Raw genomic sequence first — 23741 nt, 5'->3', positions numbered from 1 at the left:
CGCCGATATGCTGAAATCTTATCGGTTACCACCCGATTCACGATAAATCGGGCGATAAATCGGTATCTCGGCCGATTTTTTGAACACTGCTGCTATGGATGTATGCCCTCCCTCATCCTAGGTGTCACGATAAGTTGATCTACCGGTAAAAAACATTTGAATGCATTTTTGTGATGCGCGACCTCACATATATGTCGCGACATACCTACTACTCCCGTAGTGTTAATGAGTATGCAAACAAGACAATGTTGCTCCTGTCATGATAACTCTGATAGTTTTAGCAGTACATGTTAAAATTATGCCATTCACACATATATTTACTTAACTGAGATATAAATGATAAAATATTGTTAGGATATAAATCAAATGAGGGATTTTATTGCTTAAATTTTTCACTTCCCTTCTTTGGAACTGCATATACATCTGGAAATTTCCTTCACCAAAATTGTATGTTCATGATTTTCCATTCACGAGAATTTTCACTTTTTTTGTAAGGGAGAAATTTAATTTAACGTTGGAGTCCCCGAACTCCCCTCATGCTAGCACACTTCCAATTATAGCAAAAGGGCTTGAAAACAAAAAATAAAAAGGATACTGTCGTCGTGGTGAACAGACAGATGCCATAGGATGGCTTAAGTTGGGGCCGAATGTGCGCTAGAGGATCCGGGAGAGGGTTTGGTTAACAGGAAAAGAAGATGGAAAGAAACCGGTATGTATTCCTTAACTTGACCCTTGGCCAGAGGTAGAAGATGTACAGTACAAGTCTCTCCCTATCCGCTGATGAAAAACCTAATTTCTCTCTAGGTGCGAATCGTCCCGCGCAGGGGTGTGCCCCCTCTCCTTATATAGGGGAGAGGGCTTTATAAAGCTACTTTGGCCCAGCTGGCTGATACGTCTCAAACGTATCTATAATTTCTTATGTTCCATGCTAGTTATATGATAATACTCACATGTTTTATATACACTTTACATCATTTTGATGCATTTTCCGGCACTAACCTATTAACAAGATGCCGAAGCGCCAGTTCCTGTTTTCTGTTGTTTTTTATTTCAGAAATCTTACACAGGAAATATTCTCGGAATTGGACGAAACAAAATCCCACGGTCTTATTTTCCACGGAGCCTAGGAGAGACGGAGGGGGGCCAAGGAGGCCCCACACCACAAGGCGGCGCGACCAGGAAGGGGGGCGCGCCGGCCTGTGGGGTGGGCCCCTCGGCTGCCTCCCGACTCTGCCCCTTCGCCTATTTATTCTCTCCGTCGCGAAAACTCTAGTACCGAGAGCCACGATACGAGAAAAGTTACTCTGACGCCGTCGCCGCCAATCCCATCTCGGGGGATTCTGGAGATCGCCTTCGGCACCCTGCCGGAGAGGGGAATCATCACCGGAGGGCTCTACATCACCATGCCCGCCTCCGAATATAATTGATGCGTGAGTAGTTCATCCCTGGACTATGGGTCCATAGCAGTAGCTAGATGGTTGTCTTCTCCTCTTGTGCTATCATGTTTAGATCTTGTGAGCTGCCTAACATGATCAAGATCGTCTATTTGTAATGCTACATGTTGTGTTTGTTGGGATCCGATGAATATGGAATACTATGTCAAGTTGATTATTGATCTATCATATATGTGTTGTTTATGGTCTTGCATGCTCTCCGTTGCTAGTAGAGGCTCTGGCCAAGTTGATACTTGTGACTCCAAAAGGGGGTATTTATGCTCGATAGTAGGTTCATGCCTCCATTGAATGCAGGACGATGTGACGAAAGTTCTAAGGTTGTGGATGTGCTGTTGCCACTAGGGATAAAACATGATGCTTTGTCTAAGGATATTTGTGTTGATTACATTACGCATCATACTTAATGCAATTGTCTGTTGTTTGCAACTTAATACTGAAAGGGGTGCGGATGCTAACCCGAAGGTGGACTTTTTAGGCATAGATGCATGCTGGATAGCGGTCTATGTACTTTGTCGTAATGCCCTAAGTAAAACTCATAGTAGTAATCATGATATGTATGTGCATTGTTATGCCCTCTCTATTTGTCAATTGCCCAACTGTAATTTGTTCACCCAACATGCTATTTATCTTATTGGAGAGACACCACTAGTGAACTGTGGACCTCGGTCCTTTCTTTTACATCTGAAAAACAATCTACTGTAATCTCTGTTCTCTGTTGTTCTTCACAAGCAAACATCATTTTCCACACCATACGGCAAGCCGGTGAGATTGACAACCTCACTGTTAAGTTGGGGCAAAGTACTGTGATTGTGTTGTGCAGGTTCCACGTTGGCGCCGGAATCCCTGATGTTGCGCCGCACTACACTCCTTCACCAACAACTTTCACGTGGCCTTCATCTCCTACTGGTTCGAAAACCTTGGTTTCTTACTGAGGGAAACTTGCTGTTGTACGCATCACACCTTCCACTTGGGGTTCCCAACGGACGTGTGCTTTACGCGTCAACACTGGCGCCTGTTATGACTTTAATCAGGGAGCAGTGACCTCCGCCGGTATCTTTAACGTCATCTTCTTGCTTGGGCGTCAGGGCTTCGTTTAAAGCTGATTTGCTTCGCTCATCTTTGTCCTCTAGCTCCTGAAGGAATCTTTGACCAGTGTGCCGACAGGCTACAATTGAGCCTATGTCGGTTCTCCGGTATCCTATGCTGGTTTTCCGGTATCTTATGCTGGTTTTCTGGTATCTTTATCCAGCTTCTTACCCTTTGTATCTCAATTTCTCCTCTTGGGCATATCTCCGGCTTAGATATCACCGGTTGTCTCTACTCCGGTATACCCCTCCTGGTATACCGGATCGTTTCATCCAACACTGTTAAACTAAGCCTTCATAATCCGGTTTATTCTTTAACCCGGTTTAGTTTAAGCCGGTATCACCTTTTCCGGTATCTTTATCCGGTATCTTTACCTTTGAGCTCCGGCATCTTTTGCCTCTGTACCTCAATCTCTTATGTTTCTCGTACTCCGGTATACCCCTCCTGGTATACCGGTTTGTTTCAACTTAGCACAAATCTCACTCAACTTTGAGCATCCGGTTTAATATTTAAACCGGTATACAAACTGTTTATCATGGCATGTTTTCCATAGTCTTGGCCTACCGGGGGCCATCCCCCCGACATTAGTCCCCGAAGCTAGTGCGGTCCGGCTGATTCTTCCGACGGGCCATGCCAGGTTCCTATTCCGAATGTACCGGATTAATCATTCCAGTTTCAAGTTAAACTCAGCCGGTGTTTTACCGAACTCAATCCGGAAAAACGAACTCATCCGAGTTTTTCCGGCTTATTGTCGCCGGTTTCTTTTATCAACAAGCCTCCGACCGCTGAAAAATTTGTACCCACATAGCATGATATTAACCAATACCGGTTTACAGATGAAACCCGATGTATATATACTCACAGTCCTCGAGATTCGGGTTAAGTGAGAAACGCTTAGCGTGAATCTTCCAAAAAGAACTTCCTCTTTTTTTTGGCATCTTTTTCATACCGGTATACACAGTCCCCGAGTTTCGGGTTAAGCACGCAATACTTAGCGCGAAACTTGCCAAATAACCGGCATGCACAGTCCCCAAGTTTCGGGTTAAGCACGCAGTACTTAGCGCGAAACTTGCCAAAAAACCGGCATAACTAGTCCCCGAGTTTCGGGTTAAGCACGCAGTACTTGGCGCGAAACTTGCCAAAAAACCGGCATAGCTAATCCCCGAGTTTCGTGTTAAGCACGCAGTACTTAGTGCGAAACTTGCCAACGGTTAGCTCTTGTTCCCATCTCCTTCTTTTACCGGCATCTTTTTCATACCGGTTTAGCCTTCTTGGGAGTTTTTTTTTTGCATCTTTTTCACATACCGGTATATAGCCTTCTTGGGCGTTTACCGGAATAGATTTTGCCATCTTGGGCATGTTTGAAACTTTGCCTGCTTGGGCTTTTGTCTCATATACCGGTGTGAAGCCGAAGAACCCGTTGAAGAGACTGCTGAAGATACCGCCACTGCCGACAATGAACCGGCCACCACTGGCCAAGCTCCGGAGAGTTCCTGACCGGAATACGTCTGATGAACCTTATCCCCGTGTCTCAAAAAACAACTTGTGAAATCCCCGGTATGCCGGGTGGGATGATGTAATATACAGTTAAATCCTTTTGGTGGTTGTGAACCGTAGTAGTTTAATAGGTTTGCATGCCTAAACTCTTAAGCTTATTATGCTAAAACGATAGTCTTGGTTTATTCGATACCTTTCGGTTTGTTTTGCCTCTTATTTTCATGGTGAACACTCCAGATTCATTCCCGAGTTCAATCCGGTGCACGCTTGGTTCTTTTGCTTTGGCTCTGTCTTCCTCTTTTGGGTGTTTGACGTATGAGGCCCAAAGTTCTTTTGCCAAGCAAGCACTTCCTCGAACTTAGAGAAAAAACTCGAAAGTTTTCACAAAAAACCGGTATGACCGGGTTAGTTAAACTTTTCTCGGATTGTTTGTTTTCGGTTTCTTTTTCATTTTTCACGTGCTTAGAACCTTCCGGTTTATCTTGCTTGCCATGAAGCCGGGTTTCGGACATCAGTTAAGTCGAAGACTCCTTTAGGTTTAGCACGTTACTAAATCGGAAAAGAAAGTTTCCAACAAACAAACCGGTATACGGAAAAAAGATAAACACATTGCATTGATAGAGGCCTAAAGTGGTAAAGACATCGGATTCATTCCCGAGTTCAATCCGATGCATGCTTGGTTCTTTTGCTTTGGCTCTGTCTACCTCTTTTGGGTGTTTTGACGTATGAGCTCAAAGTTCTTTTGCCAAGCAAGCATTTTCTTGAACTTAGAAAAAATCGAAATGTTTCACAAAAAACCAGTATGACCGGGGTTAGTTAAAATTTCCTCAGTTTGTTTGTTTTCGGTATTTTTTCGTTTTTCACGTGCTTAGGACCTTCCGGTTTATCTTGCTTGCCATGAAGCCGGGTTTCGGACAGAAGCTAAGTCGAAGACTCCTTTAGGTTTAGCACGCTACTAAACCGGAAAAGCGAACCTTAAGCAAACAAACCGGTATACGGAAAAAATAAACATATTGCATGCAATTTCGATAAAGGCAGTCCCCGAGATTCATTCGAGGTGTTGGCATACTACTAATAGCAAATAAGGTACAAAAAAGGAACTCCTTACATTGCACCTTCAGGAATGGAAAGGGCGGAGAAGGGCTACATTCCATAGCAGCTTGCCGGTCATCATCACCTCGACGCTGCCGGCGACGCCTTCGGAGCATGGCCCGCGAGTTGATGAAGACCTTGGTGGATCTGGCGCCACCAGCACCGACGAGGGGTACTGGCGCTCCTTGACGGTGCCGAGGTAGACGCGATGGCTGCCGAACTCGATGATGCGGCCGTTCTGCGGGTAGCGGCCACGGTTGGCGAAGCAACCCGCGTTATCGTTGATGAAGTCCAGCGAGCCGAGGCGGTAGACGAGGCCAGAGACCACACGCTCGCCGGACACGGTGAGAGGTCCCGCCCGGATATGAACTCCAGCAAGCGCAGCTGCTGGCCCCATGGTGGGCGCCAACTGTCGTCGTGGTGAACAGACAGATGCCATAGGATGGCTTAAGTTGGGGCCGAATGTGCGCTAGAGGATCCGAGGGAGGGTTTGGTTAACATGAAAAGAAGATGGAAAGAAACCGGTATGTATTCCTTAACTTGACCCTTGGCCAGAGGTAGAAGATGTACAGTACAAGTCTCTCCCTATCTGCTGATGAACAGCCTAATTTCTCTCTAGGTGCGAATCGTCCCGCGCAGGTGTGTGCCCCCTCTCCTTATATAGAGGAGAGGGTGCCTTACAAGGCAAGAAACCCTAATGGAATCTAGGATGAGCTAAGCTACTTTATAAAGCTACTTTGGCCCAGCTGGCGCCTGTTATGACTTTAATCAGGGAGCAGTGACCTCCGCCGGTATCTTCGACGTTATCTTCTTGCTTTGGCGCCAGGGCTTCGTTTAAAGCTGATTTGCTTCACTCATCTTTGTCCTCTAGCTCCCGAAGGAATCTTTGACCAGTGTGCCGACAGGCTACAGTTGAGCCTATGTCGGTTCTCCGGTATCTTATGCCGGTTTTCTGGTATCTTATGCCGGTTTTTCGGTATCTTTATCCGGCTTCTTACCCTTTGTATCTCAATTTCTCCTCTTGGGCATATCTCCGGCTTAGATATCACCGGTTGCCTCTACTCCGGTATACCCCTCCTGGTATACTGGATCGTTTCATCCAACACTGGTAAACTAAGCCTTCATAATCCGGTTTATTCTTTAACCCGGTTTAGTTTAAGTCGGTATCACCTTTTCCGGTATCTTTATCCGGTATCTTTACCTTTGAGCTCCGGCATAGTTTGCCTCTGTACCTCAATCTCTTATGTTTCTCGTACTCTGGTATACCCCTCCTGGTGTACCGATTTGTTTCAACTTAGCACAAATCTCACTCAACTTTGAGCATCCGATTTAATATTTAAACCGGTATACAAACTGTTTATCATGGCATGTTTGCCATAGTCTTGGCCTACCGGGGACAATCCCCCGACAGATACACACACAAAAGAGAAAGAGATCGAATGGAGAGAAAGAGATAAGAAGCCCATAAAGAGGAGTGAAGCACACTAAACCCAAGCTCACCCCTCATGTATCAAAGCAACACTCCTCTATGGACCAAGTGTATTGACCAAATTAAACAAGGTTAACCATTGCTTTCTCTCAGCTTGGGGGTGTTCTAGCCTTTCCAAGAGTATACCTTTTTATTCTTTATTTTTTCTCTCCATGAAAGGCATTGGTGGTCATTTGTAAGGTTCTAAGCCTATAAAACCTCATAAGTCATTTGTAACTCATCTCTCAAATAAAGCAACAGCTCTCCAAGGTGATACATATTTCGTTTTTCTTAAGGAATACGGTAGGGGAGCCCCTACAGTGATTTTTGTTTTTAAATAATAAGAACCCAAATTCACGTCCATGAGGGCTTGAACCTAGGTGGCTGGGTTGTACATCCACTTCCCTAACCATGTGATACTTACTCCGTATTTCTTAAGTTGATCATTTCAGTCTGGGGTGGCATTTTTGTGAACTTCAAGCTCACGAAAAGTATCTAGAAAGTGGTGTATCTAGAAAGTGGTGTGCGTCACGTGTATTAGTGCCCGTGGGTCGCCAAGCCCTTAATTTAGAAACATCATTGCATAACCTTTTCATGTTGCATAATAAAATTTTACATTCCCATACTTTGTACAAGAACCATCACAGTATTTTAGTACATTTTCATGTAGCATGGTACATATTGTGGATATCTGCCTATTTTGGAGCATCCGACAGACTGAAACGAATAATTGGGCAAAATAGGAGCTGAATGCAATTAAAACAAATATGAATTTCCAAAATTAGGAGAGACTCCGAACTTATAAACGTTCCAAGTTATGTACAGATTTCTCGGTAGACCAAAACTTTTGTGAAAGTAAAAGGAAGAGCAAAAACTATAAACTCACTATCAAAATACTTCATAAAACTTAGAAGAAAAAAGGGCTTTAGCTTCTATTACGGTTCAAGCTAAGATATCTAAATAAAAAAACATGCAAAAAGTTCTTCTAATTTGCCAGTCAGCATTCGCTTTAGACCAACCAAACACTGTACATTTGTCTTGCTCATACTGATGGCCGCCTGATTCTGCATTGACAAGATATATATGTGGAGCATTAGATCTTAAAGTCAAGTTTGAAATACACAAATGGGAATATTTTTTTAACTGAAAATTTCAAATGACATATATAAATGAAAAATTAATCCAATATCAAATGATAATTTCATGTCTAAATTTTTTTAAACTACCATCAGAATAGATTTTGTATTATCATGTAGGTGAACAACATTTTTCTTTAGAGCATCAAGTGTATAAAGACACATATTTATGCAAGTCAAGTATTTCGTGTTTACCTGTCTTCTGTAAGAAGCTCTTCCTTATATCTCCAAGCAAAAAAGCAGGAGAATATAAAACTATGCGGTAGCCTCTGTACACGAGAACTTTATCACAATTTCCTTTTAAGTGACAAAAACCTAATGTATAGCTATCCATTTTAAGTGACTACTAGTCCGAGATTATGTCCTCCAATTCAGGAATGTCTGAACCCCCAATACGGCCATAGTCTGGATCAGTGTCATTTGATGAATCCCTTGCCAAGGGTGTATTCTCTCCATAGTCCATATCCCTCCACTCAAACTCTGCACCACTAGTATGATTCTCAGCACCTTCCCCAACAATTTTATTTAGGTAGGGCTTACTATGCCCAGTTCTTCTCTGTTCTCTTGCACAAATGCAGTCCATAGGGTGCTCGTGAAATTCACCCTTTCCTGGTTTAATCTCATTGGGCTCACCCATAAACCCCTTTTGGAACATCTGAACTTTGGATGCAAATGTGTCCCAACTCATGCTGGTTCGATTAAGGAAGAGTGCCGAAAGCTTCTTCGAATTGGGTCGTATGGTCCTCTTGTGCCCGAAGTATCTCCTGAAACCGATATTGTTTTAATCAATCGGCTTGCCTTTATAGAGTATTTGAATATGTAGGCAACAATTTGATATTTTCAAATCTGCTTCTAGTCAAATTATTCTAGAACAGCACAAAAGAGATTACCTTCGACCAGCCAGCATTCTCGCCATGTTGCCATTGTTGTTTGTCACAAAAACATCGCTTCCATCACACACGACATAATCAAGGGCAGCCATGCGAGATGAGAATGACAAAAAAGGTTCCAACTCCTCCTTGCTCGCTAAAGTCTCCTTGGAGTGGAAATTTGGGAAGAGCGCTTTCAGAGGTGCCAATGTTTCCTCTCCTCCATATACATCCCCCGACGCAACATATATGTGCACGTCCTTCCCAAACCCTAATGCCCTGAGCATGAAGCCAACTTCTTCTGGTGTTAGAGGGCATTTGCCATGCCGGCGTTCTTTGTCAGGATCGCTTGCCTGCACATAAGTTTATGCACAAACTGTAAAAAACCTGAAATAGCCATACTTCAATAACCATGAATAGAGAACGGTCTCTTACATGCAGTGTCTTCCACCTCTTTCGTATTTCACCTAGTTCCCTTCTCTCAATTTCGCCACCCCCAAAGTAGCATCCAGAGAAGGCGAGCATGTCAGGCTCGAATCTGCCATAGCTTATGTGGGTGAAAAGAGCTCGCTTGTACCGCGCATCCAACACAAAATTTCGTCTAAACAATATTACCTTAGGTGAAGAGCAATGAAGCGTCCACTTTTGGCTCTCATTCTTTGGACAAGCATTTGTCCCATTTTGTGAATTGGATCTGTGAACTTCAGCGCATGATAATTGACTCTACACCTGAGCTTCTGAAGATCAGTCTCTAACATGTTGGAAACCCGGTAGTCAAATTTTGTTAGCTGCACAACCTGCATGTGTACAAATGCACAAAACATGTCAGAATCGAGCATTTTTAGCCTAAAGGTCTGAACATAAGAAACACATGATGTTGACAATCTGTAACGCTTACATGTTTCTTCACAAGAGCAGGTAGCACTCGGTTCTCATAGCAATTTGGAGTACACTTCCTTGGTACACGCATCTTATACGGAGATGGTGCCTTCCCATTTCTATCAGGTACTTGCCGTATGATCTTTACATCGTTTGAGAGCGAGGATATGAATGATTCAGCATCAAATATCTCCTCAAAATCACTGCGATACAGAACACGGAATTAGCACATGGTACTTGGCCAAAGCAAGTAGGCAACCAAGAGACGGTAACGGCTGCGACCTTGCGTCTTTCCAGAAGGATGCCTGATCGAGCTTCGGAATGACAAGTGTTGCATTCAGAATGCGCGCTGCAACAACAGCATCTATGATCTGAAAACAAGATAATAGGAGGAGTTTCCGCGTCATTTACAGAAAAGAGGAAGCTAAAAACGGGGAGAATTATCATGAAAAAACTGGCAGAGTTCAAACATTAGAATTTCATCAATTAGTACAGAGAGAAGATATGAGTATGAGCTCAAACAGAGACAACTACTTCTCTGGACACCCGGCAAGCTCATGAAAAGAAACACAGGCAGGATCAAATTGGCGGTTATTCAGATTACTCAACATCAGAACTGGCAAGTAAGTATGCATTTCCTCTGATACAGGGTAGTTGTACATGACAGCTAATACTAATAAGATATTGAGTAAATACACAGGTGCAGTCACGCAGGGCTTCCAAAAGTAGTTGGAGTATACCAAGAAAAGACAGAAAAATGCACGGATGCAGGCCCGCAAGGCACCAACAAGTTGGTGGAGTAAATTAAGCATGGGCATGGCTACATGACACAAGATGCTTAGAACTGAAGAGAAATGATTTGAAACTAGTACAGTATAACTGTAGTATTAGTGAGTAGCACATGCTCGAGAGCCCCATCATTGCGAATCCTATACTGCTAGCATACTAGGCCACCAGCACAGTAATTCAGAGAGGCTGTGTTACTTATGTATACACTGAAATCACGAGATTACTGAATTTCCATATATTCACACACTGTTCGATTACTGATGTTTGCTCTTACCCCTGTTCGCTGCTGGTTGAGGCCCCCGCTGGTGGCGATCATGAGATAGCGATTCGACTGGGTGACGGCCTTGGCATCTGCGGAGCCATACAAGAGAAAAAGAGGGAGCTTTATTGCTAGCGAACAGAGTCAAAGACAGACAGCGGCAATGGCAATCATCTGACGCAAAGCATGTCGTATACGAGAAGAGAACCGAAATTGCTGTCGCAAGCAGCGCAACGCGTACCGGCGAAGTCTTTGGTCGCGTCACTGCAGCCGACGAAGTTGTGCGCCGCCTTGGACGCCCAGAGCTCCTCCCCGAGCTTGCTCCCGCCACTCTGATTAAGGAAGAAAAACCGGAATTAGACCAACTGACGGCTCGATTTTGCCGGGAAGCGATGAAGCGCGGGATTGGCTATCCACTGACCGGAACGGTGAAATCGACGGTGCCGACGAGATTCCTGCGCAGCTCGGCCGGTTTGTTCAACTGCTCGGCGAGACAAAAGGGGGGCAGGGAAAACAATAAAAGAGAATCAGCATTCAGGCAGGAACCGAGCGAAAAATCGGGCGGGCGCGAACGAACCGACGGGCCGACCCCCGTCGTCGCAAAGTCGCGGCTTTTGTTGAGATAGTATAGGGAGGGTGCGTACCAGGAACGGCGGGTTGGGGCGGCGGCCGCCACCCCCGAGCGGCGGCGAGAGGAAACAGTGGAACGCGACGACGAGGAGCAGCAGCCCGGCCGCCGCGAACGCCGCCGCGGCCGGCGCCACCGGGGGCACCACCCACCGGCCGTGGTGCTGCTGGCGCCGCCGCTTCGTCCCCATGCGCGCTTGCTCCTCTGACGCACGCACGCACGTACCGCGGTGCACGGCCTGGTCTTGCTCGCCGCTCCTGCTGCGCTTCGTGATCGAGCGTGTGCGCGCGCTTCGAAGCGCGCGGGTGGAGTCGCGGCGCCGGAGGCGGAAGCCTGGCTTCGTTAGTTGGGTGGCAACATTTGGAGGAGGGAGCAGGTAGAGTCGTAGAGAGAAGAAAACGATGAGACGGCAAGCAGGGAAAGCGGCTACTAGCGAGGCGGCGAGAGGGAGATGAGTTATATATGGGCAAATCCCAGGGGCTATTGTGCAAATTATTGTGGTTCAGTAAAAAATGATGAAAGATGAAAACGAATCTCCGCACACTACTAACCGCTTTTGATTTTATTTAGCGGTTCTGTTAGGACTAAATAAATCCAAACTGAACAAAAACAATGGTTTGTTTATATTTGTTCCCATGTGCTTCCGAATGAGCCGATCTGGCGTGCGTGTCTCGTAGCACCTAGGCGCATAGCGACGAACATGATGGTGTCTAGTGTCTAGCGGTAGGTGATTAGCTTAGTGGTAATATTCGCTAAGCTCAGGGTGCCATCCGCAGAAACACACCACCACATAATGGCCAGATTATAGAGAGATTAAACCGTTGTAGCCGTGGCACGCTCCGGCAGTAAGGACCGCCGTGAATCTTAATTAATTATGGCACCATTCATGGTGGTGCTTGCCCACGACGACTAATTCATTGCGTTTGCTAACAAGGTGGCACCCTCATCAACATCATCAACACAAAGAAAAAGATAGCTAAACAAGGTGGCACATTTCTGTACCCACGAATTGGGATAGCCAGCCCCCCTTCAATTATTTTCTTGTTAAGTACTTTTCAAACAAAATCATGTCAAGGCCGTGATTTTTCTTGCCCCGGATCGACCAGAAGGTGTCAAGGCCGCCTGCCCAATGGAAGCGGTACAATCAGCTCGTGGCCGACTTGATTAGCTCGTGTCGCGTCAAGTTGGTGCAGCAGAGAAAGGGAGAGACGCACATGCACGAACAGTCCATGTGATGCTTGGGCTGTACTTTGGTCTTGGGACGATCGTAGTAGCGAGCAAACCGACCGACCGATCCGGTACCCGCAGGCTGGATCGTTGGCTTTTCCATCCAGGGTCGGCCATGTCTCATGGACGGCTGTTAATCTGTCATGGAAAGGGTGCGCTCGGAAAAGACTACGACCGGCGGTGAAGAACCATATCAATAGATTTCAGAGCCCCGCGCTGCTCTTCATGGGGCGGCTCGTGCGGAAACCCTAGCTGCCGTCGCTCTAGATCCTCCTCGCTGGTTTCCCGTTGATATTGGAAGATGTGGACGATCAAATCCCTTCGGTCGACAACAACGGCAGGGAGGATTCCTCGTGTGGCGGCTTCTTCCCCACGGGGGTTCATTCGTCGCCGCGGACGGTCAATCATGGAGACGAAGGTTGGCAGCTTGGGCGACTGCTCTTGGAGATGGTAGTGGTCCACCTATGGTGGATGGCAGCGAGGTTGCGTTAGCCGACCGGGACACGGTGTTGGGAAAGGGGCGCAACATCGTGGTCTGCACATCGACAACGTGGTGGTTCGGTGGTGGCTTGCTTTCGATGTGCTCGGAGTCGTGAGGCCATCTAGCGTAGGCTTCGGGCGGCGCGGGTCGCTTTCATCGCTGTTGGCCAAGCCTTCGGGTTGTCGGTGGCCGGTGGGGATTGATGTTACTAGTCCCGAAGGGAATCATCGAGCGGGGGTTTGCTGGCTTGGACCTAATAATGGTGTTTTGGCCCTAGTGTGGTCTTCTTTCGCTAAGTCGTCAGCCTGCTTGATGCCGGCTTCCTCGATATGGCTGCTGACGAGTTTCGATCTTTCCTGTCGAAGATCTCCGCTTATGGGCTCATGGCGTCAGTGGATATCTAGATCGGAAACTATCCAGTTGCCGCATCTATATTTTTAGCCAGTGCGGCTTCATGATGGCTCCGCTCGAACTTCAATTTCTTTCCAATGCCATGGGACATGTGTAAATATAGATTTCTATGGTATTGACAGAGGTGGAGAAAGTCATGGTGGTTGTGATTGGATGTTCTGAAGTTATGGTGGCGATGCTTATTGGATGTGATCAAGACTATGTTGATTCACATTATGGCTGACTGGGCGTTGTTCGTGTCCATTTCAGACATGCTCATGTGTGTCATGTGTTTGAAGACTTGCAGCGGTGACCTCCTTAAGCAGGGGTGGTAGCACATGATGACTACATTTTTTGCGGTCCTCCTTGAGTATAGAGTCGTGATTTTTAGAGTGAAAAACCCAAGTATTATCTTTATTGGTTGTACCTGACAATAATCTTACTTAAGGTATTATTTTGCTAAATCGAACTTTCTTCAGGGTGAAACCCTAAAATCTTTGATTGGGCGATGAAAATGCATGTGCATGTTTTTTTCTTGGAGATGTTGCTTTGGAGAATCTTTTTGTAGTTTGGGTGTTATCTTTGGTTGTGCTTAGAGTGATGCAGTTGCACGTTTTTAATAATCTGATGGGGTCTTTTTTTTCCTTTCTTTTTCTCTTATTTTTTTTAGCTATGTGCATCCTTGGATTCTTTAGCCATCTTGTTGGTGCACAAGTTAGTTGTAATTGATATTTTCGTGATATTAATATATTTTATTTATTAAAAATAGGTCAAAATGAAAAGAAAAAAAAAGAGCAATCTGTTAGCATCAAATTCCTCCCTAGCTTTTGGACCTTAAATTAGTCACCAGTGAGAATAAACCCTGGACGAGGAAAGGTAGTTTACAAGATCTGCATGCGATTTGGATGGTGCAATGGACAGAAAGGTCTGTTGCATACAAATGGGGTGGCGGTGGAGCATACGGTGGGGCTACACCCAAGGCTCTAATTAACAAACTCTACACAAATGGGTAAACATAGAAAAAGTCATGAGTTGATAGGTGGATTAGAAGAAAAGTCCCCATCACCCTATTTTTGAACCATATCGATCCCAACTCACCCACTCATGAGTTTTTCTTTTTCGCTTCATATATGTTAGAGACCAATAATTGGATCCACAAAGCCTCTTCAATTAGTCTTCTTTGCGGATGCATCGACGATATTTGCCTGTTTAGTTATGTGCCGTGTAGTCACGTCCCAACTAAACTGCATTGGATTAAAACTCTTGCTGCTAATCATGGACTGTTTCCAACTCGTCGTTCTTCTAGATACAACCAAGAAATCTTGCAATCGACTTTTGTTGCAAAACAGGGACCGGAGAAAAGCAATAGAGTGTTTCTTTTCACTAGAAGATCTATAAGAGGGCTAGCTAAATATATTTGGCAAGTGGTCAAATGGTGTGAATTTAGGTTTAAACAATTTATTAGGGTGAAATCGTTTGCCGTTATTTGGTAGCTATGACTATATAGAAATGATAAGGTTTTAAATAATAATAAAAATCTTCTCTCATGCAAGGTATTTACCGTGGCACCGCTACTCTCTATTCGTGGTTGTCTCTAAAGCTTATGGTGCATCGTGACCTATTTACGGGGATCTCTACATGGTTAGGGAACATGGTGGCGAATATTTTTATCTAACACGGATAGCAACGCGTAATCTTTGAATTGGCCCTCCATCACCTTAGATGCATCCACAACTTCTTTGATGCTTACATGTTTTGCGCCTTTTATTTCTTTAAGTACTCCCTCCATTCATAAGAGGATATCGAAGATTTATCTAAATTTGAATATAACTTATACTAAAAATATGTGTCTAGATACATCAAAATTTAGACAAACCTACGTCATCCTTTTATAAACAGAGGAAATAATAAAGTGCCCTTTCCAAATTCCCATGATTTGTAGTAGTACCTATCTAGGACTAAACAAGCCACTTAGAAGAGCATCTTAGCTTAATTCTCCACCGTCCAGATCTACACAGCAGTCCGAAGCAGGCGCGACAAACTTGAGTGGCAAGTCAATGTTTCTACTACTCACAGTTATTTCTTTCTGAAACGAAGTCTTCTTCACTGACCAAAAGAAAACGCATTAAGAGGAAAACTAAAATATCGAAAAGTTGAAAGGTTCAAAACAGAACTAACCTAGAGATGCGAGGTGAAAGTGAGATGCCAACGACTTTGATCGCTGATAACAACGTACATGGCTGAACCCCATTTGTACTTAATTAACTACTGGACCAGATCGGTACGGTACTCGTGCTGGAGAGCACGTCGGAATTATTCTGCCTCGCTCGATGAATTGAAAATGGAGCAGCTAGCTTATTAAAATCAGAGACGGGAGCGTCTGAGAACACGTTCTCGAGCTGGCCAGCGTGATTCTCTCTGTTTTGTGGATCATCAAAAGAAAAAGAAAAACGCAAGATGATGGGTAGAGCTTCTAAGCGAGCACAGTGTCCGTTCTGATGGGAATTTGATTGGAACCATCGATTCGCCCTGCGTTCGAGCAGGCGTGCGAATGGGGTAAAGCCGAGGCAGTACACGTGCAAAGCTGCCACACCGACGCGTCCCACAGATTTCACTCGCGAGTCGCGTCAGAACCTCGATTGAGGCGTTGGTCACTTTTGGACGGCTGGAAAGGATCCAGTAACTTCGAGCCGGCCGGGCACGGAATCTGGGATTCGTCCAACGCGCCAACGCACGCATGCCGCTGTGCCTGCAGCAGTTCAGCTATCGCCCTATGCGTGGCAACCGTCTCTCCGACAAGGCCATTGGCAGAAGTTTTGTCATTCGGACACCGTTATTTCGCTTAGTCGCGTTCTCGGTTTTTTTTTTTTTTTAATACGTTTTTAATCCATCCGGAGTGTCCAGGCCATCCCTGGCTTCCCGGGGTGCGTTTAAGGACTCCGGACGAGAGAAAAGAGGGGACGGGCCCGCTCTGTCGACGAGAGAACACATGAACCCCACCACTTTCTCTCGTAAATCCCTCTTCCCCTCTCGTTGCTCTGTCGCTGCCGGCATCACCCCTTGCCATTCCGCCGGCCGGTTGCTTGAACTCCGCCGTCGCTCCACCCAACAGCCTATATTCCGCTGTCCGTCGTGATGTCTGCATATATTCCGTCGTCGGGCAACTCCCTCGCGTCGCGCCTCGTCGACACGCCTGACAAGTGTTCTTCCATTTTCCTGGCCGGACATGGACTCCGACGACGAAGACACTGCTCAGATCCTCGCTTTCAATGAAGCTCGAGGATTTTCGGGGATGCTTGGAAGCATTGACTGTATGCATTGGAAATGAAAGAATTGTCTGTTTGCCTGGTAGGAAATGTATAAGGGTCACAAAAAAGGCTGCACAGTGATACTTGAGGCAGTGGCTACCTATCATCTCTGGATTTGGCACTCCTTCTTTGGTATGCCGGGATCCAAGAACGACATCAACATCTTGCAGTGATCGTCGATCTTCTCCAAGCTTGTTGAGGGTATGCTCCCCTGGTTGACTTTGTGATCAATGACCGGCACTACAACAAGGGATACTATCTTGCAGATGGTATCTATCAGAAGTGGGCAACATTTGTGAAGACTAACTCAAGCCCCGTCCTCCCGAAGCAGGTTGAGTTTGTCAAGGAACAAGAAGGTTGCCGAAAGGACATCGAGCGCGCATTTGGAGTCCTCCAGCAGAGATTTGTTGTAGTCCGGTTCCCCGCTTTGACTTGGTCTAAAGATCAGATGTGGGAAGTGATGAACCGTTGTGTGTGCTTACACAACATGATTATCGAGAATGAGCGGAACTATTCGGTTCCTCTGGGCGAACTAGCTGCACCATATGACAGAGAGGGTCCTCTTGCACAGCCTAATCACGAGGTGCCAGCATCGTGGGCTGCTTTCATCGCTATGCGTCAGGAGATTCGAGACTCCACAATGCATCAACAGCTGCAGGATGATCTGGTGGAGCACATATGGAGGCTTCGAGGCAACACCAACTAGTTTTCATTTGATTTGTTTGAAAACTTGTCAAATTATTTGCTTGTTTTATTGAACTGTAACTATTTGTAAAAATAAGCCAAATATTGGCAAAATTTGTCAAATTCGCTGAACTGTGAATTTTTTTTGTGAAACTAAGACAAAAACACCGATCTCTGGGCGTCTACCTGGGAGACGGCTGGAACTTCGGTGCTCTACACGCTAAAGTTTCATCCAATCTGGCGCTATTTAGCGCCGGATTTGGCCATGTGGAGCGCCAACGGCTGGAGGTGCTCTAATTCTCGATCGCATAAGAGTTCTTAGTTAGAAAGGGCTTGCGCGTATGTTGAGAAACGGCTGGAGGTAGTATCTTGAGAAATGTGATATTACAGTAACTAGCTATGTCACCAAAATATATTGGGGTGTGTGATGTTACTATCTATGTTACTCCCACTATGAGTAGTCTTAAGGAAGATCATTGAAACTCGGTTGTAACTTATAATAAGCACGAATAACGAAGTAAATCTATCTGGCCAAGTTATTTTCTAGCTAGAGCCTCACTTGTAAATAAAAAAAAAGTTACTGTTGCTACTCAATTTTTAACTTACAAATGCACGATTCGTAACACAATTTTTTTTTAAATATAGGGCTTCACTAAAAGCTGAACTAATTCACGTTAAGACGATATCAACGACGCTTGCTCCGTCCACAAATAAATATTAAGACATGTCTTAAGTCAAAACTTTATTAACTTTCACCAATTTTCTAGAAAAAGTAGCAATATTCATGACACGTTTGATTCATCTTGATATTTAGTTTAATAATATAGTTATTTGATGTCATATATTTTGCTAGTTTTATGTAAAACTTTGGTCTAAATTCAAAATGTTTGACTTTCAAAAGAGAAAAACATATGCTTATTCGCGGACGGAGGGAGTATACACCTCACCGAATGTGCGTGCTATATATACTTTCATACTGTATGCAACCGTTTAATTTCACCCTCCTACTAACATTTAGGAATTCATCTAGCTAAGCGGGACTAGTGGATCAATATCATTATGAAGCAGTTTTTTAGCAAGTTTAATTATCTAGAACAATAGCACATAAACAGTAGCAATTTTTACATATATATCAGATTATGACATGTAGCAGATTTGCATGTGAAGCAAGTACTAGTGCAAGAAAAGAGATGAAAATCATATACACCGTGACAAACGAAGGTAGTCACCGCAACTTCGTTGTCGATGCTGGCCATGGTGTTGTCAAGGTTGCCGACAGAGGCGTGCAGTCGGGCCGAGACGCTCTTCACTCATCTCCCACTGCAGGATCTCGGCGGATAAGGCCGGCTCCCTCGAACGGCCATGCACATAGTCGTCGAGATTGAGAAGACTAGAGAGCGGTGTAGCATAAGAAACTCACGGCGAGAGAGGGACAAGATCGAGTGGATCTGGTTTAGTTAGATTAGTTCTCCCATGGCGTTGGAAGATAAGGACATACGTCGAACATCACACACTCACGTTGACACGTATCCAACTTAATTGGTGTACCAAGCAAAAGTAAGTAAACCAACTTTATAAAATATAAGTATACCTACATACTAAAACACATATAGATTCGTCACTATTGCTGCAAAGTTGAGTCACTTTGTTTGGGAACGCTAGCGAGAGTTTTTTTTTTTTTTGAAATGGGGAACGCCAGCGAGAGTGCATTGGAGCAGTGTAACTCTACTTGGTGTAAATCAGAGACAGGAGGAAGAAGATGGAGCAAACACATGGAGCTCCCTGCTGCCCGTTTCGTCCCTGCCCGCTCCCGCGAGCGGCAGGGCGAAACCGTAGGCGCCGCCTCCCCCTCCCACCCTCCTCCTCCTCCCTCCCTCGCCGCCGCCAGCAGGCGTCGTCGGGCAAAGCCCCGGGGCGCCGGCGGCGGTGAGGCCTCTTCTTCCCCCTCGCGCGGCGGTGGCGGCGCGGGCCGAGGCAGCCGCCGGGGCGCCGTGCTGGTCGGGGGCGCGGTGGCGCGGCGGCTCGTCCGCGGCGTGGAGGCTCCAGGTGCTGGGCGTGCTCGCGGCGGCGCTTCGTTGCGGTCGACGGCGGGCGACGCGCGCAGGGTCCAGATCGGACTTCGGGGGGCCGATTCCGACCCGACGCGGGGGCGTGCGCGGCCATGGCGGCGATTCTGACGAGGCCGGGCAGGGTGGCCATCTGGCTGCCGTGTGCAGGGCCGGGGCAGGGGCCCCGGGCCCTAGTGCTTGCCCGCCTCCGTCCCAGATCCCTGACGCTGGCAGCCAAGGGGGCTACTTGCCGTCGATCTGGAAGGGGATCCCCTTCTCCGGCATCTCCGGTCTCCGGAGACCTCTCGGCGGTGAAGACCGGTGCTTTTCAGTTCGTAGGGTCGCCTTGCGTGGTTCCCAGGGTGGCGGCTCTGGTCGGTGGGTGGTGGCGTCGACCGGAAGGCGGGTGGCGCTCGCTGGTGTTGGCTGGTCTTCTTGGTCGTGTGGACGGCGAGGAGCTGTCGGAAGTCTTGTCGCGGCGTAGTGGTGCCCTGGCGCTTTCTATGTCTGTTCTGTTGATGTCTCCATGGCTCTTCTTCTCCGCGCCAGATCCAGCTCAGATGGTCCTCGGACTGACTGATCCGCATCCGTGCGAGGCGTTCAGGTGGTTTTCCGGGGGAAACCCTTGACTGGCTTCATCAGCCACATCCGCAACGACGACTTCGGTTGCCGTTCTCCTTCTTGAAGGGCGGATGAGGTTACCTTACCTCTCCCTTCCCCTCCACCCCGGGTGAAAACCTAGGCTTTGGCCGAGCGACGACGGCGCTCCGCGTCGTTCTCCTCCTTGGAGGCGCCGCTTTGGGATGAGGGGACGGAGGAGTTGACAGTTTGGAGTCTTTAACGATGGTGCGGTGTGGGCATGGTGTTGGCAAGGTCGGAGGCGCTTCCCAGCAAGTTCAAAGCTTTTTGGGTGCTAAACCACTTCTCTGTCCTGTTTTGCTGGTGGGTCGACACCCTCGAGCCTGGGTGAGGAGGGAAGGGTCCCTCCTCCGGCAGCAGCACGGCGAGGTGGTCTCTGAGCCGGTTCTTCATCCTTTTGGCGCTGGTGCTTCTCCTCTTCGCTTGGCCCTTGTCCCTTCCGTCAGTGGCAGTTCTTCGTGGCTTGTGCAAGATGGTGTTTCGATGGCGCGGCTTGACGGAATTCGGTTCCGAGTGCCAATGTGCAGTCTCCTCCACAGCAGAGGTTGGGCAGTCTAGGGACGCAGGTTAATTCCTGCCAATGTCCAAACCTGCACTGGATGTGCAGGGGCGCTCCAGGACTTGCTGCTGTTGCTTCGGCCCTGCTTGCGGCTCCCGGTGCTTTTAGTTCTTATAGGGCTTTGCTTTTCTTTTAAACTTGTTCAAGTGCGTGTAAGCAACACCGTTGTATCCTAGCCGGTTGAGGGCTTTATTAATTTAAAGTCGGGCTCTTTAGGCCTTTTATCTAAAAAAAAGGAGGAAGAAGATGGAGTTATGGAGTAGCTAGCTTTAAGGCAGGACGACCTTCCCTTTTCCCTGGTTTTTATTCTCTCCGCCTGCTAGTAGCATGGTCTGATAAACCTAATCATTCCAAACACCGGTATTTCCGTTACAAAAGCTAATTTAAAAAATGAGCCGTCCCCGTTTCGGATAAATGATTTCTTTTCCGGAGCCGGTGGGCGCCACGCGAGCCCAAAGCTGGCTACCAACCCCATTAATAATTTGATAATCCATATTTCCATGCAATTGTGGTGCGGCCCCCTACCGAAAGCAAGGCACCAACAACTCCAAAAGGGACCGATCGTATCGATCTCATCTGCAGCAGATAAGAAGGAGGGCAGAGCGCCGGTGCAACCATGTCGCGCCATTAGCGGCACTCATTAACTAGTGGTTCGGCAGTTTTGCAGGTCCGTGCAGCTTGCTTCTGCACTTGCCGATCAAACCCCCGACGCCGTGCTGTGTAACTGACTGGCGTAGTGAACGCACGTCCACCGCCACCGGCCGGCCGGACACGATGCTCCATTGATCGCCGCAACCGGGGTATGAAAACCAGAGCAGTTGTAAATGGCGGCGAGTGATCCAACCAAATGATTTCCCCAGGGGGATGAGGCGAGACGGCGACTTGGGAACCGGCTGAAGTTTCAGGATGGGAGGAGCACGTGCGCGAGCATCGTCGATGTGTGCCCACTTGGCACCCGGCCGGCAGCGCGCGGCAGGTGTACGTAGGGATCTGCGCACGTACGTTCTAGCCGAGTGCGCAAAGCTCGATCATGGCGAGTACTTTCTTCGTCCCGGCACTTTACTCCGAGCGGCACCAAGCGGTGGCCTGGCCGCATGATTGTGTTCGGGGGCGGAGATCACGGCGGGTCGGCGGCATGCCTGATGAAGAAATGGGATCGAGCGGAGAGGAGATCTACGGTGTGACGATGGTGACCATCGGCTTCAGAAGACTTGAATGGAGCGATGGAAGAACCAACTTGGGCAACAGTCGGGCAGACAAGTGGGACAGGGTACACCGTTCAAGCGCAGAAATTGCAGGGGTGCGATCGCAGCCAGCCCGCAGGACCCGGGAGGCCTACGTAAATTATGTGCGCCGACCCGCCGGAGCTGGGCCCGTGCCGTGCGTCAGGCGGCGAGAATGTGGCGACCACCTGATTGGGTTCAATTCGAGGGAAGAATCTGCCGGGGCGTGCTGGATTGGTGTTCATCCGTGGGTGTCTTGTGCGCATTGGGATTTGGAGCCAGCAACTGTGCCCACGTCCATGAATTCGAATAAATCATTGTTTAACTTCGGGGTTTGAATGATGGGGTATATTTTACTATGGGACGACCCTACTTCTTTAGCTTTTGTACTTAGTAGAAAACTGTGCATGAACAGATGAACTGTAGCTGAATGTTGTTTTTCTGAAGGAACCTGTTGATAGATTTGGATTCGCCAGTAGCCCTAAAACCCTAGAACGTGAAGCTACAGATCGTGCCATCCCACAACCGAGCATCAAGCTCAACGGTGTATGTATAATAGGTCCTGGCGGCCTACAAAACGCGACGACTAGAACAAACCGAATCAAAAAACGAAAGAAACGGCTAACTACACTGAACCTCACGAAACTGACCAAGTGTCGAAAAGTGACACTTGTCTAAATATTCAGAGACAGATGCTCAGACTGCACGGCAGTGAGCAGATGCTCTAGCCTTTGCTACGATAGTCACGGAAAAACATCTTACGGAGTTTCAGATATCTCATGACGAATCAGACGCCCCGTAAAAGAAACTGAAGACGTTACTCAGAATACGATCAGGAGGAACAGAAAAGGCCATACAGCTTTGCAGCGAATAGTAGCTTTATCTTCTGTCCTTTTTCCAGGCATTAAAGGTTGTGTGAGGAGAGCAGATGAGCATGAAAAGGGCAAAGAGAACGCTGGATGCAACAGTTTCGACTTCCAGAAAATGGTTTCCACGTGCTAGACGCATGGAATATATAAGAACACATGGAGGGGAGCACTATCAACATTTCCCTTGTTGGTGTTAATCTGATGCTCGTGGGAATATTTGTGCTACCAGAGTATACACACATACAGTAGTGTAAAAAAAATTAATTCGGAAAACAAGAAGACACTTGCAGTCATGTAGAGGGCTTCCATTTGTATGCAAAAAAACTTTCTTCCCAACTCTGAATAACACTAACTGAATTTGTAATAATCGATTCCTTGTGCTAACTCTGTATACCAAATTTAGGCAAATCTAAGACATCTATTTCGACTTTTTGCATGGAGGGAGTATCAGTCTTCTTTTAAAGTAGAAAAAATAGGCTATGCACATAAACTACAGTGTAAGGATTCATCAGGATTCAGGCTGCACAGTATCGGCGAGCAGATGCTCCAGCATTTGCTACAGATAGTCACAGGAAAATATCTGCAGAATTTTACATATGTCATGATTAATCAAATACCACGGAAAAGAATGAAGTGGCAATTTTCAGCTGTGCATTAGCTCTTGTTGAATGTGCAGTTGTTTTTCTGAAAGGAACTTGTTGTTCATAGATTTGGATTCGCGTGGGAGAAGACTGCTCAGAAGTGTGCAGATGCTCCCACCTTTGCTATGCATATGTTAAAGACAGTCACAGAACAATATCTAACGAATTTTAGATATGTCATGATTAATCGAATGTCCCATAAAAGAATGAACTGAAGATGTACATCAGGAGAAACAGAAAAAATCCAGAGATAGGTTGTCCAGTAACCAGTAGATCTATTTCTTTGTTTAATTAGTCATGGAATTTTGTACGACAGCAAAAAGGTATGAAAAGGTATAGAGGAATTGGATGCAACAACTGATTTTCCAGAAAACGATTTCACATGCTATATGCATGAAACACATTCTACTTCAGGATGAAATTATTGAAATCTCCTTTATTGTTCATCTGATATTCATGAGACTACTGTACAAACAATAGTCACAAAAATAGTAAATCGGCAAAAGGGACACTTG

At 46.6% G+C, this 23741-nt stretch overlaps 1 protein-coding gene across 1 annotated transcript; it reads right to left on the bottom strand.

The window, feature by feature from the left end:
- Positions 1–7348: 7348 nt before the first annotated feature.
- LOC124676447 (O-fucosyltransferase 6-like) lies at positions 7349–11347 on the bottom strand. Its single transcript, XM_047212505.1, has 11 exons — positions 11174–11347; positions 10951–11010; positions 10771–10861; positions 10545–10621; positions 9764–9852; positions 9501–9684; positions 9218–9399; positions 9038–9140; positions 8624–8955; positions 7929–8497; positions 7349–7661 (listed from the first exon to the last, which is right to left on the bottom strand). Exons 1-10 carry the CDS (start codon positions 11345–11347, stop codon positions 8080–8082), a joined length of 1710 nt encoding a protein of 569 aa, XP_047068461.1. The 3' UTR covers positions 7349–7661; positions 7929–8079.
- Positions 11348–23741: the final 12394 nt, after the last annotated feature.

Source organism: Lolium rigidum, chromosome 7 (genome assembly GCF_022539505.1).
Source record: "Lolium rigidum isolate FL_2022 chromosome 7, APGP_CSIRO_Lrig_0.1, whole genome shotgun sequence".
Classification (NCBI taxonomy): Eukaryota; Viridiplantae; Streptophyta; class Magnoliopsida; order Poales; family Poaceae; genus Lolium; species Lolium rigidum.
This window is presented reverse-complemented; position numbering and strand designations above follow the sequence as displayed.

Bases quoted from the DNA above. Each gene is read 5' to 3' on its own strand.
- LOC124676447 (XM_047212505.1), bottom strand. From the start codon at position 11,347: ATGGGGACGAAGCGGCGGCGCCAGCAGCACCACGGCCGGTGGGTGGTG. The intron at 10,862-10,950 runs GTCAGTGGATAG...TTCCTTAATCAG, and splicing joins CCGTCGATTTCACCGTTCCG to AGTGGCGGGAGCAAGCTCGG. The intron at 10,622-10,770 runs GTACGCGTTGCG...ATGGCTCCGCAG, and splicing joins CGCGACCAAAGACTTCGCCG to ATGCCAAGGCCGTCACCCAG.